The following is a 15,294-nucleotide window of genomic DNA, read 5'->3' as shown; positions in this document are numbered from 1 at the left end:
CAGTACAGTGCGCTGCCACTATTTTACAAGTGCAGTTGCTTTGTGCTAGCTACTGCCGTATACTGTGATGGGTGTTACTGTCAATGAGGAATTGTGTTATCTCATTCCTTGGACCCAATAATGCCAATAAATGGAAATGTCTCAAAGTCTGGTTTCAGAGGTGGATGTCAGAGGCTGCTCTTGTAGTGCTCACACACTAAGCCTCTCATTGCCTGCAACTCAGCAACTGGAATGCATTTTTTGGATTCCACAGTGGGAATCCTACCCCCAAGCTGTTTTGATATTGACTGTATTGTTTTTGTCTAATTGCTCTTTCAAATGTGAGCTATTTAACACTACATACCAATTGTTAAAGCTTTTTGTGGTGCTAGTGCATACAATTATAGTAGCATTATTACAAACATTAAGTTGTTAAATTACAAGGCCTGTGACCGAAAGCACAGGGATTATGTAGCAGGACGTTGTTGAACTGTAATATATATATATATATATATATATATATATATATATATATATATATATATATATATATATATATATATATATATATATATAAATGAAAAAATCTTAAATTATTCAAGAATATGTGAATATGATTGCTTTTTTGCACCTTTTTTCTATACCAAGAGCTAACAATCTTGACCATGTTTACAAACAAGCTTGTGTACCATTGTGAACAAACTGAAACATGGTTCTGTGATCACTCCCACACAGCAGACTGTAAAATATGGCAGTGTGCAGTTCAATTCATAATCATTACATACCCCCCTTGTGGTCTCATTCCCCTTTACATAATTGTACAAAGCAATCTAGTACTTGTACAACTGGTACAGCTGTCTTTTGTTCATAGCTTTAAAAATGTACCACACATGTATGATGAACATGTTTGTGAACATATGTATCAGACAGGACAATCAAACATTGTGTCTTGTGTGTGGGGAGGAGATAGGGTACAGTACAGTGTAAAATATAAAGATTCTCTGTATTGAAGGTGTTACTACGGTGGTACTGTTTCAGTGCTAGTGATCATCACTGCTCCTCTTCTCCTCCGCTGGCTCCTCTAATTTCTGTGAGCTCGTTCAGCAGGTCTGTACCGCCAGCCCCAGCTTTAGAGGCAAACAGGACAGCTCCCTGTTTCAGCCCCAGCGCCTTTAAGGTCCGTGCATAATCAGCAAACACAGAGCTGATGAGTTTATGTAAAGTAGGGTTAAGGAAAGAATGCTACAAAAAACAACTGCGGCTAATGTTTCACCTACATTGGCAATGAAATAGCACACATTTCAAAATTCTTCGTCTTAAATGTAACAGTGTTTTAGGTATTAAGTGTTAAGTTGCATTGTAATTTGTTCCTAGTACAAAGTAATTAAGAAATAAATACCTCCAATTAACCTCCAATTTTAAGCTTTTGGATACAGGACAATACATTCAATTGAGGAGATATTTTTTTGACTGTTGCACCCTGACACGACTGTTAAGCCCTTCTGTGAAATCAGCTGTTCACTTGCTGGATAGATGAAAATCAAAGTAAAAAAATAACCCTGCTTGAAGCAATCATTACTATTTTAGCATTTACGCAAGGTAGAAGGGTTTTCAGGTAAACTTATTATATAAGCTTTAATAAAACTAAAGGTATCTTAAACTCTCAAGTTGCTTGTTTCGAAATGGATTTGTCTCCTTATGACAGTATACTAATTAATTACACTCTGAAAGATGGTAACTTCTGAATCATTACAGCAAAAGCTAAATAGCTCATGCTTATATTAACTGAGAGTTTGGAAGTAATTTGCCTAACACACTAGGACCCATAGTCACAAATGGAGTAGTTTACATCCTTATTTAGCGAAGCAGTATGGTAACTGACAGCATGTTTAAAGAAAATTAGGCTGGGAATATATTGCTGATCCTACAGGTTAATTATAATAGGATGGTGGCGCACAGAACAGGGACACACACAGCTTTTTACATCACTTTTGTACACTTCATCTCACAGCTACATTCCTAGATAGTGTTGAGGCTCACATCAAAGCTGGCATGCTTTTTAAAAGGATATTTGTGTTGTCATTGACTTCAATTACTCCGTGCTTCAGACAGACTTCAACGAACAGTGCAGTTCTATCAAAGTACCGCATGCTGGAAGAAAGAAAAATCTGTTTTAGTTTTTTGTGACCAGTCTCTACCTGTCACAAACCAGTAGTTTCTTGGCATTGATTGCATTCTGTGACTGCTATTATAAAACTATAAAGGGTACTGCACAGCTAGGGAAAAAGATAATGGCATATATGCATATTTTAAGAGTGAATAAAATACATACAACTTTCATCATAACTCTTTTGTTTCATATTATTAGGACAAATTTAATGGTTTTGCTTGTGTATTTATTTGTAATAAAAGAAATTCATAAAACTCAATGACAATCAATTCTTTATAGGCATTAAGAACGACTTGAGAGTCAAAACGCCTGTCATTGAATTATATACATTTCTTTTAATATTACTACTTATACAATTATACAAGTGTTGAGTGATCCAGCACTGAATAACATTTTCAGATTTGATGCTGTTGCGTTTTTAGTTATGTTTTAAACAGGCCTCTTTTTGGACTTGCATTTATTCAAATCCAACACCAGAATGAGCAGGCTAATCGCATTCCTAAGCATATGTGGACACAGACTGTCTCCATGACAGCACTCAGTCCCTCACATCCTCTATGCAACCTCTTACCCCCCACAGTGCTCCAACAGTGCTGCTTGAACTATGAATCGCCCTGTATATACTGTACCACACTGAGTGTTAACCCTAACTCTAACTCCATGAACGCATCACAGCAGTATGCAGGTATGCTCAGGTAGCTGACAAATGCATCACAACATTTTACAATTGGTTAACATGGTAGAAATTTACAAAGATAAGAAAAACACAATAATTATGGATACAGTTGTAATACTAGGTAAAACTTCAGCTCCAATAGCAGAAACAAGCACTAGAGGCAATTATAGTCGAGATGTGGAAATATCAGGATATCAAAAAGTTGGGAAAATTACTCTTGCTTTGTGGAGAGCAACGGGAAACGGACATGCCTTCTTTGTCACATATAAAAAGACATTTTGACAATGCTCAGTGACTTTAAGAAAATTGTTGGTGGACTCTGCAGCTAAAGCAAGTTTACCAGCAGCAAAAGAGATCTTTGAAACATTTTATGACTCTCTGAATTGGTGACGATGTCTAGTTATAAAGTGAATTGGATTTTTGTGCGAGGGAGGAAGGCATTCAGCTACGCATACAGTGTAAAAGAATACTTTGTTACATGTCTCAAAATTATTTAAGAAAATCCTATAAAAGAAAGGGATGCAATTCGGCAGTTGGCAAGGAATGTTACAATCAGTCCAGCAACAACCATGTCCCGAATCAACGAAATGGCTGAAAATTTGGAAAATCTGATTAAATTAGAACTTAGCAAGTGCCTGTCTTTCAGCATTGCACTGATGAGTCAACAGACATCACAGATACTGCTCAGCTTAGCATCCGGATAAGACACGTGACAAAAGATGGGGCAATAAAAGAAGAACTGCTTGCCTTATATCCGCTGAAAGATTGCACCAGCGGTAAAGACATTATGGAAGCCTTTCTTGTAGTTGCACTGAGATTTGATCTGGATTTGGGAAAACTGGTGCTGCAGCAATGACTGGCACTGCTGTCAGATTCTCAGCTTTGCTGCGACAACACCTGTTGGATTTGTTACACACAGACAATCTGCTGTATGATTTTACTGCAATATCCACTAGAAAAGTTTGTTTGCGCAAATGAAGCAATCTAATAAAATGAAAGATTGCATGGATAAGGTAGTGAAGATTGTTAATTTCATGCACTCAAAAGCGCTCAGGGGTCACAAATGGAGATTAGAGAAAGGGTCATTCTGAACAGACAATAGGAGGCACTTTCTTGCAGAGAATCATGGGAATCTGGAACCAACTCCCCAGTAATGTTGTTGAAGCAGACACACTGGGATCCTTCAAGAAGCTGCTTGATGAGATTGTGGGATTAATAAGCTACTAACAACCAAACGAGCAAGATGGGCCGAATGGCCTCCTCTCATTTGTATACTTTATTTAAAAAAACTTTTCCACAGTTTTTATTTATTTTTTGTATACTTTTAGCACTGTATATGTATGTATGTATGTATGTATGTGTGCATATACAGAGGCTTGCAAAAGTATTCAGACCCCTGACCAATTCTCTCATATTACCGAATTACAAATGGTACATTGAAATTTCGTTCTGTTTGATATTTTATTTTAAAACACTGAAACTCAGAATCAGTTATTGTAAGGTGACATTGGTTTTATGTTGGGAAATATTTAAGAAAAATAAAAAAATGAAATATCTTGCTTGCATAAGTATTCAACCCCAGTGCTGTGGAAGCTCCCAGTTTGAACCAATGAAAGAAATTGCCCTAACGAGGACACAATTACCTTACCATTGGCCTCCACCTGTGAACCATTAAAGTTGCTGTCATATTTTCTGGATAAAAACCCCAATGTTGAAGGATCACTGGTAAGGCTGTGAAAATGAAAGAAAATGAAGCCCAAAGAGCATTCTACAGAAGTTAGAGATAAAGTAATACAAATGCATAGATTAGGGAAAGGGTACAAAATAATATCCAAGTGTTTGGATATCCCAGTGAGCACAGCTGGATCAATAATCAGGAAGTGGAAGCTGCATCACACCACCCAGACACTGCCAAGAAAAGGCCATCCCTCAAAACTCAGCACTCAAACAAGAAGGAGACTTGTGAGAGAAGCCAACAATCACTTTGAAGGAGCTAGAGTTCAGTGGCTGGGAGTGGAGTAATGGTGCACCAGTCAACCATATCAAGAGCTCTGCATAACACTGGCAGTATGGAAGGGTGGCAAGAAAGAAGCCGTTACTCAAAAAGTACCATCTGAAAGCACGTCTGGAGTTTGCCAGAAAGCATGAGAGTGACCCAGCTGCGATGTGGGAAAAGGTTTTGTGGTCAGATGAGACCAAGATAGAGCTTTTTGGCCAAAACTCAAAGCGCTATGTGTGGCGCAAACCTAACACTGCCCATGCCTCAAGACACACCATCCCTACAGTGAAGTATAGTGGTGGCAGCATCATGCTGTTCGAATGCTTCTCATCAGCAGGGACTGGGCATCTTGTTACAACTGAAGGAAGAATGGATGGAGTAAAATACAGGAAAATACTGGAAGATAATCTGCTTCAGTCCACTAAAAAACTGAAACTTGGGAGGAAATTCACCTTTCAGCAGGACAATGATCCCAAGCACAAGGCCAAAGCAACACTGGAGTGGCTCAAGAACAAAAAGGTGAATGTCCTACAGTGGCCCAGTCAAAGTCGTGATCTCAATCCCATTGAGAATCTGTGGCACTATTTGAAAATTGCGGTCCACAAGCGTCATCCAACCAACCTGAACAACCTGGAGCAAATCTGCCAAGAAGAATGGGCCAAAATCACTCCGACACCGTGTGCAATGCTGGTACATACTTACCCCAAAAGACTTAAAGCTTTTATTGCAGCAAAAGGTGGCTCTACCAAATATTAATGTGTGGGGGTTGAATACTTATGCAAGTAAGATATTTCAGTTTTTTATTTTTCTTAAAAATATTTCCCAACATAACACCAATGTCACCTTACAATAATTGATTCTGAGTTTAAGTGTTTTTAAATAAAATATCGAACAGAACAAAATTTCAATGTACCATTTGTAATTCAGTAATATGACAGAATTGGTCAGGAGTCTGAATACTTTTGCAAGGCACTGTATATATTAGTAGGGGTCTACCTAAGTCACGATTTTGTAGAAATTGGGAAATTGAGGGGTCACCGCAAAATTCACCTCTTTTAGGGGCCAATGCATACCGGACAAGAGAAAAAAACCTTATTTAAATGAATTACTGCACAATGCAAGCGACGCAAACTATATTTACCTTCTGTAGCTAGCTTATTTTTTTATTCCTTCTCCATCCTGTGTGCATTGCACTTAGGCAAAAAAACTAAAAACATAATTTGACAAATAACACAAAAAAAAATACTCCAAAGCGGTTAATGATCTTGTTTACTAATCAAATGACAACAATGTTCTAATTAGCCTATCAGTGAGTCACTAGCTTTTCTGTGACCTGTACTGTACAGTAGGGGATGGGACAAAGAAATGGGCGACAAAGCAAAAAAAAAAAAAAAGCTAAGTATATTTCGGTTGATGATCGTGTCAAGATATTTACCAAAGAAGCTGTACATGCAGAAGGAGGTAATTGTTTTGCACCTCTTGTAATGTGCCTTTGGAGAAAATACGATAGATTGCTACTTAGCTTCAGAATCACACATTATAAGAAAGGTTACTACAGAGGCTGCTGAACAGAACGTAAATTAAACAGCTTTCTGAAAACAAAGTCAGCGCAAACAAAAAGCATCCCTGTGGTTGCAGCCAAGTTAAATCAGTACTACAGGTGCAATCTAGCACAGCCACCTCACTTAAAACAACTTGCTGCTTACTGTTTAAACGTAGTTGGAATTTTAGACATGAATAGGCACGTTTTCTTTGTTTTGACTCGGTACTAATAAAATACATTATTGGATGGGACAAATAACATGACAACGAACATGCTGCCTTTATTAAAGTACGCCAGATGCCCTTGGGTAACCAAGTTTTGGGACTGTTTCTAATTGATTTCCACATCTGTATAACTTGGCAAAGCTTTGCCTTACACAATTCAGTGGATGCAGAACGTGCAGTCTGAATGTATGGGCAAGCCCACACCAGACAGAGAATGTCGGCATCAACTGCTGGGGGATGTTGCATACTTGCCTTTAAAAAATGACAGCACTCTGTTTTAGTAAGGAAGCATGTACCACTATTTTTAGGCTTTTATAGTCTCTGAAATATTGTCTACTTAGGTTTATTTAATGTTTAAACAGGTCCGCAAAATCTTAATTTTATTCCATAACCTACCCGTGAAAAATACATAAATTTACTGTGATTTAAGTAGACCCCTATATATTAGCTAGTTAACCCCACGGCCATAACATGCAGTTTGGTTGTTCAGGGTGGAGTGTTCTAAGTTGAGAATGATAGCGAGACAAAGGAGGTACAAATAATTAAATAGAAATAACAATTGCTACTCGTGCTGGAAGCACCAGCACGATACTTGTTACAGTATTTGTTTGTTTGGCCAAAACGCCTTTTGTTTTTGACACTGTCGTTGTCCATCCATCAACAGTCCAAACTAACTTTGACCATTGTTCCATAGTCCAATTTCTGTGTTCTTGTGCATTTTAGCCTTTTAGTCTTCTTTAGTTGCCCTTTCTTAACAGAGGTATTCTTACTGCAACACTCCTTCGTCCTGATTTCAAGAGTGGCTTGTATTGATGATCTGATGGATAAAGACACCTGTGCCTTCTGCCAGTTCTGTTGTCAATTCAACGTTTGTCTTCTTTCTACCCCTTAAGTATATTATCTACAAGTATTGCTCACCCTTGTTAGACAGCTTTTTGGGTCTTCCAGTCCTGGGTTTGTCAATTACAGATGATGTTTCTCTGTACTTGTTGATTATGCTTCGGATACCACGAATATCGAGTGATGCGAGCTATTTCACTCAATGTTTTTCTTTCTTTGTGCAAGTCAAGGTTGTTATAATAGTAGAAAACACAAGTGGAGGCTTTGAGTAAATTGTTGATGTTCCTAATGCATCACAGTAAAAAAAAAAATACTTTTGCACAGCAGTGTATATATACACGCTTAAAGTTTGCAAAACAGCATTCGAATGATGGATATGAGTTCTGGTCAAAGATTTTGTGGAGCGATGAGGCAAAAATTGGTCAGGCTGACAGTCGTTACATTTGGAGTAAGTCTGGTGAAGAGTACCAATAACAACATACCTACTGTTAAGCATGTAGGTAGTAATATCCTTCTATGGGGCTGTTTTTCCTCTAACGGCACAGGACATTTAGTTCCAATACATGCTAAAATGGATTCCACAGCATACCAAACGATACTGGCCAATCATCTGAAACACTCCAACACGACAACAGTCCAAAGCACACATCCAAATCTACTTCAGAATGGTTAAAAAAGAATAAAATCAAGGTTCTGGAATGACCTAGTCAAAGTCCCAATCTAAATTCAATTGACAATATTTGGTATGAGTTGAAGGCGGCTATGCACAAGAGAAGTCCTCAGAATTTGAATGAAATGGAGCAATTTTGCATTGAAGAATGGTAAAAAAAAAAAAAATCACTAAAGAATCATGCCAAAAGCTCATTGACACATATCTTAATTGTTTAAAAGAGGTAATTATTGCTAATCATGCCTCAACTTGATATTAACTTAATTTTCCTTGTCATAGTATGAATACTTTTAAATGAGCATTTTTGGAGTTTTGCAAATAAATAAATAAATAAATAAAACTACTGAAATAAATAATTGTAGACATCTATTTCTTGAAATGTTTTACTCATCCACAAAAGCAAAACTGCTACAAAAGACTTTTTTATAAGAAAAAAAAAATTGAGACATTCTAGAAATTATACATTTCCATTGGGGTATGTAAATTTTGGACTACAACTGTACACACAGAGTCAGATTTGGGTTTGTGACCATTGATCTAGCTCATAGTGACCAATGTGATTTCCGCAGTTGAGTGAATGAAGTCCATGTCTTCTTTCTAAATGGTGGGGGATCTTGTTTTTTAAAGTCAGAAGGATAACAATTTAAACATTACCTGTGTAGTATTTCCACGACTTTCAGGAAACATCCCAATGAAAGAAGAACCAAAATGGCTTTTGACTTCTGGTTGATTTGCGGTGAACACAGATGATCTACCCATCGTTTCAAAACCTCTGAACACTCTGTAGAGTTTAGTCTCACCTGGAATAGGCAGAATAAAACAAGCTAAGTTAGAAAAAAACAAACAGTCTGACATGCTGAAGGAGCTCAAAGTGAAATCCAACACTGGATACAGGATTAGAATAAAACAGCATTGGGAATGTGGATCATTTGGGTCATTAAGAAATTAATTGCATATTTCAAACAATTTGTCATTAGTTAGGCTAACTAATCGAAGCAGTTTAACCCTTTGCAGTCCATTTATTCAGCGCTTGTCAGGCACGTCAGGTCCAATTTATTTTCACATGCGCTGTTTAATTTTTTTTTTTTTCCAGAGTAAAACAGGTTTAAATGGCACTGAATCACAAAAGGACATTCAGTACTGTATCTCCAGCCAAGCCCCACCCCTTGTTCGCTGTATTTTTCACATACCTCTTATAGATGTGCATGCTGATAAATCCTCTCATCATCACTCGTTTTATCACCAAACTCCTCAATATGCGATCCAAGTCTTTATTTTATTACTATAACATCTCAAAAAGCTCTACAAATGTCTGTGATATTTGAGCACTGGATGCAGAAGCAGCTATCTCCTTTGTTTATGTCCGTGTTATCTATGTGATGCATGGGGCTATCAGATACGTCTTTTTTTTTTTTTTTTAAACTTAATTCGGCTCCTATCGGTCTCACTCGGCCATTCAAAGGTTTTCTCTGCTTTTTCCGTAGAAAAAAGACTAGAGACCTGTGCTTTACGTCTTTTTGATGATATTGGACAGGGTCCGACATCGGACTGGAAAGGGAAAATTGTAATGTCGTACCTGGTCCGACAAAGATCAGTACACTTTCTGAAAAAACACCATAAAACGTACCCCTACATTGACTACTGAACACACTGAATATCTCAGTTACTAAGGTGCTTACAAAAGAGCAATCCTCTGCTGGAAGCACGTGATGTCTCTGCTGTACTCTGAGATAGAATCCTCTGCTGGAAGCACGTGATGTCTCTGCTGTACTCTGAGATAGAATCCTCTGCTGAAAGCACGTGATGTCTCTGCTGTACTCTGAGATAGAATCCTCTGCTGGAAGCACGTGATGTCTCTGCTGTACTCTGAGATAGAATCCTCTGCTGGAAGCACGTGATGTCTCTGCTGTACTCTGAGATAGAATCCTCTGCTGGAAGCACGTGATGTCTCTGCTGTACTCTAAGATAGAATCCTCTGCTGGAAGCACGTGATGTCTCTGCTGTACTCTGAGATAGAATCCTCTGCTGGAAGCACGTGATGTCTTCCCAGCGACAAAGTACCGACAGCGAGTACAGAGCAGGGAGAAGTACAGGCGTGGAAAAGTACAGAGCAGTTTCGAAGCAGTAAGGAGAAATTGCATCTTGAATTGCTTTAATCAGAAAACAGAGGACATTGGGGAAACACAGCAGCAGCTCAAAGTCAAACAGCCGCGTGTGTTTTTCTGATAACAAACAAGCTGAAACTCGGAGCAGCTGATTCAAATTCAGCGCCGTTTTGAGACACGGGCGAGGGGAGGAGCCAACAGCACAGCAGAACAACGCAGTTAAATGAGGCAGTCTTCCCAGCGACAGCGAGTGGAAGCGACAGCGAGTGGGAGAAGTACAGGCGTGGAAAAGTACAGAGCAGTTTCGAAGCAGTAAGGAGAAATTGCATCTTGAATTGCTTTAATCAGAAAACAGAGGACATTGGGGAAACACAGCAGCAGCTCAAAGTCAAACAGCCGCGTGTGTTTTTCTGATAACAAACAAGCTGAAACTCGGAGCAGCTGATTCAAATTCAGCGCCGTTTTGAGACACGGGCGAGGGGAGGAGCCAACAGCACAGCAGAACAACGCAGTTAAATGAGGCAGTCTTCCCAGCGACAGCGAGTGGAAGCGACAGCGAGTGGGAGAAGTACAGGCGTGGAAAAGTACAGAGCAGTTTCGAAGCAGTTTGAAAGCAGGTTGACGGCTGCAGAAGAAACTAAACTTCAAAAAAAAAAAAACCTCAACATGGTCTTCAAGCCAGTAATCTGTGACACCTGCTTGATGTGGGAAATCCGAGAAAACCCAGCAGAGCTAAACCAAGTGTGCGTAAAGTGCCGCGCGATCCAGGATTTGCATAAACTAGTAAGTATGCTAGAAATGGAGCTGGAAGAAGTGAGACAGCAACAGGATCTTGAGGAACTGGCACACCCACAATTCATGGAAGTCTGCATCACCCCTAACAGACTGAAAGCCACCAGGGAGATAGAAGGTCAGAACAGCTGGGTTCAGGTAGGCAGAAGCAGGGAAAAAAAGAAACTTCGTCAAACACAACCACCAGAAATCAAAACAACCAACAGATTTGAGTCACTTCAGAATTTTGATGAGCAGAACCAACAACAAGAGAATGAAAGGAACAACATCCAGGACCCTATTGACAGTGGTGACCAGACAGCAAAAAGAAGGGAGGTCATGATTGTTGGGGACTCCATATTGAGAAACACAGCAAGTTCAATTCGCAGTTTGGACCCCCTTACTACAACAGTGTGCTGCCTTCCGGGAGCCTCGGTCAAGCACATCACTGAGAACGTGGACAGGCTCCTAGAACGAACAGGAGACGACCCGGTAGTAGTCGTCCACATTGGTACAAACAACATTGGAAGAGACAGACCAAAATCCCTGCAAAACAAATTCAGAGAGCTAGGAAGGAAATTAAAAGAAAAAACCAAAACCGTGGTATTTTCTGGTATACTACCCGCACCTTGCAAAGGACCATATGGACAGCTGGAAATAATTAATCAAAACGCATGGTTGAAGACGTGGTGCACACGGGAAGGCTTCACCTATCTTGATCATTGGACCACATTCTACAACGAGGACTATCTGTATAGACGGGATGGACTGCATTTAAATAACAAGGGAACTAGTCTACTCGGAGAAAAGATCCTCGAGCAGGTTCAGAAGCATTTAAACTAGAAAGGAAGGGGGGAGAAATCAACAAAAAAACAGAAGGGAGACCGCATCAAAACAAGAACAACAACTCAGGTAAGACAACCATTAAATGTATTTATCTAAATGCTAGAAGTATCAGAAACAAAATTCTAGAACTTGAAGCTACTGCACTAACAGGTAACTATGATGTGATAGGTGTTACAGAAACTTGGTTGTCTGAGAGTGATGGGGACGAATATAATATTTGTGGGTATACACTGTATAGGAAAGACAGGCAGGACAGAAGAGGAGGAGGGGTAGCGCTATACATAAGAAACAGTCTTGAAGCCCAGGTGTTAAACCTGGACAAAGAAAATAAAACCGAATCAATATGGGTCAGAATAACGGACAAAAATTCAAAAGGCATAATAACAGGAGCATGCTATAGACCGCCAGATTCAGATGGTGAGCACAATTAATCTGTTATACAATGACATTAGAAATGTGTGTAGCAAAGGAGAAGCCATACTAATGGGGGATTTCAACTTCCCCCAAATAAAATGGGAAAACCCGGTGGGTAGCACGAAGGATGAAATAGAAATGGTGGAAATGACAAATGACTGCTTCCTAACACAATTTGTCAAGGCACCGACTAGAGGGGAGGCATGCCTTGATTTAGTCTTTTCAAATAACGAAGATAGAATAACTAAAACAGAGGTCAGAGAACCACTGGCAAACTCAGACCACAACATGGTCTCATTTGAAGTGTTTTTTTAAATCCCCAAAAGAAATGACTAAAGCTAAGGTTTACAATTTTAGAAAAGCAAACTATGAAGGTATGAAACAGAGACTAACAGAAGTAGATTGGAGTAAAATAGAGAAAACACCCACAGAAGAAGGATGGTTGTTCTTCAAAAATGTAGTACTAGAGGCACAAAACAATTATATCCCTAAAGTAGACAAATCTAAATGTAAAACTAAATTGCCAAAATGGTTTAATAGATCAATTAAAAAAAATATTCAGCGAAAAAAGGCACTTTACAGAGCATTAAAAAAGGACCAAAAAGAAAGTACGCAGAAAGAGTACACAGAACTGCAAACGCAAGTCAAAAAGGAAGTTAGAAAGGCCAAGAGAGAAATAGAAATGAACATTGCTAAGGGAGCTAAAACCAATTCCAAAATGTTTTTCCAATATTACAACAGCAAGAGAACATTCAAAGAGGAGATTAAATGTTTAAGAGATACAAATGGCAAAATCGTAGATGAAGAAAAAAAAATAGCAAATATATTAAATGATTACTTTTCACAAGTTTTTACAAAGGAAGATACTGACAACATGCCCCACATGTCATCCAGTTCCTGTCCAGTTTTAAATAACTTTAGCATAACTGAGGCAGAAGTGTTAAAGGGACTAGGAGCTCTTAAAATAAACAAATCCCCTGGGCCGGATGAGATCCTCCCAGTAGTACTCAAAGAAATGAAAGAAGTAATTTACAAACCGCTAACCAAGATCATGCAGCAGTCTCTTGACACAGGGGTGGTACCGACAGACTGGAAAATTGCAAACGTAATACCGATCCACAAAAAGGGAAACAAAACTGAACCAGGTAACTACAGACCAGTAAGCCTGACTTCTATTATATGCAAACTTATGGAAACTATAATAAGATCCAAAATGGAAAATTACCTATATGGTAACAGGGTACTGGGAGACAGTCAACATGGTTTTAGGAAAGGGAGATCGTGCCTAACTAACTTGCTTGATTTTTTTGAGGATGCAACATCCATAATGGATAATTGCAAAGCATATGACATGGTTTATTTAGATTTCCAGAAAGCTTTTGACAAAGTCCCGCACAAAAGATTAATTCTCAAACTGAACGCAGTTGGGATTCAAGGAAACACATGTACATGGATTAGGGAGTGGTTAACATGTAGAAAACAGAAAGTACTGATTAGAGGAAAAACCTCAGAATGGAGTGTGGTAACCAGCGGTGTACCACAGGGATCAGTATTAGGTCCTCTGCTATTCCTAATCTACATTAATGATTTAGATTCTGGTATAGTAAGCAAACTTGTTAAATTTGCAGACGACACAAAAGTAGGAGGAGTGGCAAACACTGTTGCAGCAGCAAAGGTCATTCAAAATGATCTAGACAAGATTCAGAACTGGGCAGACACATGGCAAATGACATTTAATAGAGAAAAGTGTAAGGTACTGCATGCAGTAAATAAAAATGTACATTATAAATATCATATGGGAGATATTGAAATTGGAGAAGGAATCTATGAAAAAGACCTAGGAGTTTTTGTTGACTCAGAAATGTCTTCATCTAGACAATGTGGGGAAGCTATAAAAAAGGCTAACAAGATGCTCGGATACATTGTGAAAAGTGTTGAATTTAAATCAAGGGAAGTAATGTTAAAACTGTACAATGCACTAGTAAGACCTCATCTTGAATATTGTGTTCAGTTCTGGTCACCTCGCTATAAAAAAGATATTGCTGCTCTAGAAAGAGTGCAAAGAAGAGCGACCAGAATTATTCCGGGCTTAAAAGGCATGTCATATGCAGACAGGCTAAAAGAATTGAATCTGTTCAGTCTTGAACAAAGAAGACTACGTGTCGACCTAATTCAAGCATTCAAAATTCTAAAAGGTATTGACAGTGTCGACCCAAGGGACTTTTTCAGCCTGAAAAAAGAAACAAGGACCAGGGGTCACAAATGGAGTTTAGAAAAAGGGGCATTCAGAACAGAAAATAGGAGACACTTTTTTACACAGAGAATTGTGAGGGTCTGGAATCAACTCCCCAGTAATGTTGTTGAAGCTAACACCCTGGGATCCTTCAAGAAGCTGCTTGATGAGATTTTGGGATCAATAAGCTACTAACAACCAAACGAGCAAGATGGGCCGAATGGCCTCCTCTCGTTTGTAAACTTTCTTATGTTCTTATGTCTCTGCTGTACTCTGAGATAGAATCCTCTGCTGGAAGCACGTGATGTCTCTCCTGTACTCTGAGATAGAATCCTCTGCTGGAAGCACGTGATGTCTCTGCTGTACTCTGAGATAGAATCCTCTGCTAGAAGCACGTGTTTGTCTCTTCTGTACTTTAGAGGCTCCACAGTAAGACATATGACACAATTGAAGCTTGGTAGACATATTGATCAAGCTTCCTATTTGTTTTCTGGTTAACTAGGCATAGCCAGACCAGTTTACTTGGGCCAGTATGTGGTTCGCAGACCAAAATGTAAGGTCCACTTTTGAATGTTCATAGTTATGTTGCATTAATTGTTTTTGAGGCAGTACCAAATCATTTAACAATATCTCTGTATTGTTTCTATTCAAATGAAAGAGAATTGAGGAGACTTTATAAAACACTTGTTCAGTGTGTATGAGTAGGTGGGTTAAATAAAAAAACAACTGTTAGTAATGAGTTAAGTCTATGACTTTCACCTTTGGAGGTCTGGGTTAGAATACAGCTCAGACCACAAATAAAATTCATTTGGCAATGTCAACCT

General features: G+C 38.8%; 1 protein-coding gene across 2 annotated transcripts in view; it reads right to left on the bottom strand.

Annotated features, from left to right (window-relative positions):
• Nucleotides 1-576: 576 nt before the first annotated feature.
• The window catches only part of wdr11 (WD repeat domain 11), a 100,719-nt gene continuing 86,001 nt past the window's right edge, over nt 577-15,294 (bottom strand). For both annotated transcript variants that reach the window (XM_041268748.1, XM_041268750.1), the window contains exons 27-29: nt 8,756-8,901; nt 2,051-2,130; nt 577-1,196 (exon numbers count right to left, since the gene is read on the bottom strand). In XM_041268748.1, coding sequence (XP_041124682.1) covers nt 1,030-1,196; nt 2,051-2,130; nt 8,756-8,901 — 393 coding nt within the window. In that variant the 3' untranslated portion in view covers nt 577-1,029. The remainder of the gene's footprint in view (nt 1,197-2,050; nt 2,131-8,755; nt 8,902-15,294) is intronic.

This window comes from Polyodon spathula, chromosome 13, assembly GCF_017654505.1.
Source record: "Polyodon spathula isolate WHYD16114869_AA chromosome 13, ASM1765450v1, whole genome shotgun sequence".
Lineage (NCBI taxonomy): Eukaryota > Metazoa > Chordata > Actinopteri > Acipenseriformes > Polyodontidae > Polyodon > Polyodon spathula.
The sequence above is the reverse complement of the archived record's forward strand: the minus strand, read 5'-3'. Positions and strand labels throughout refer to the sequence as shown.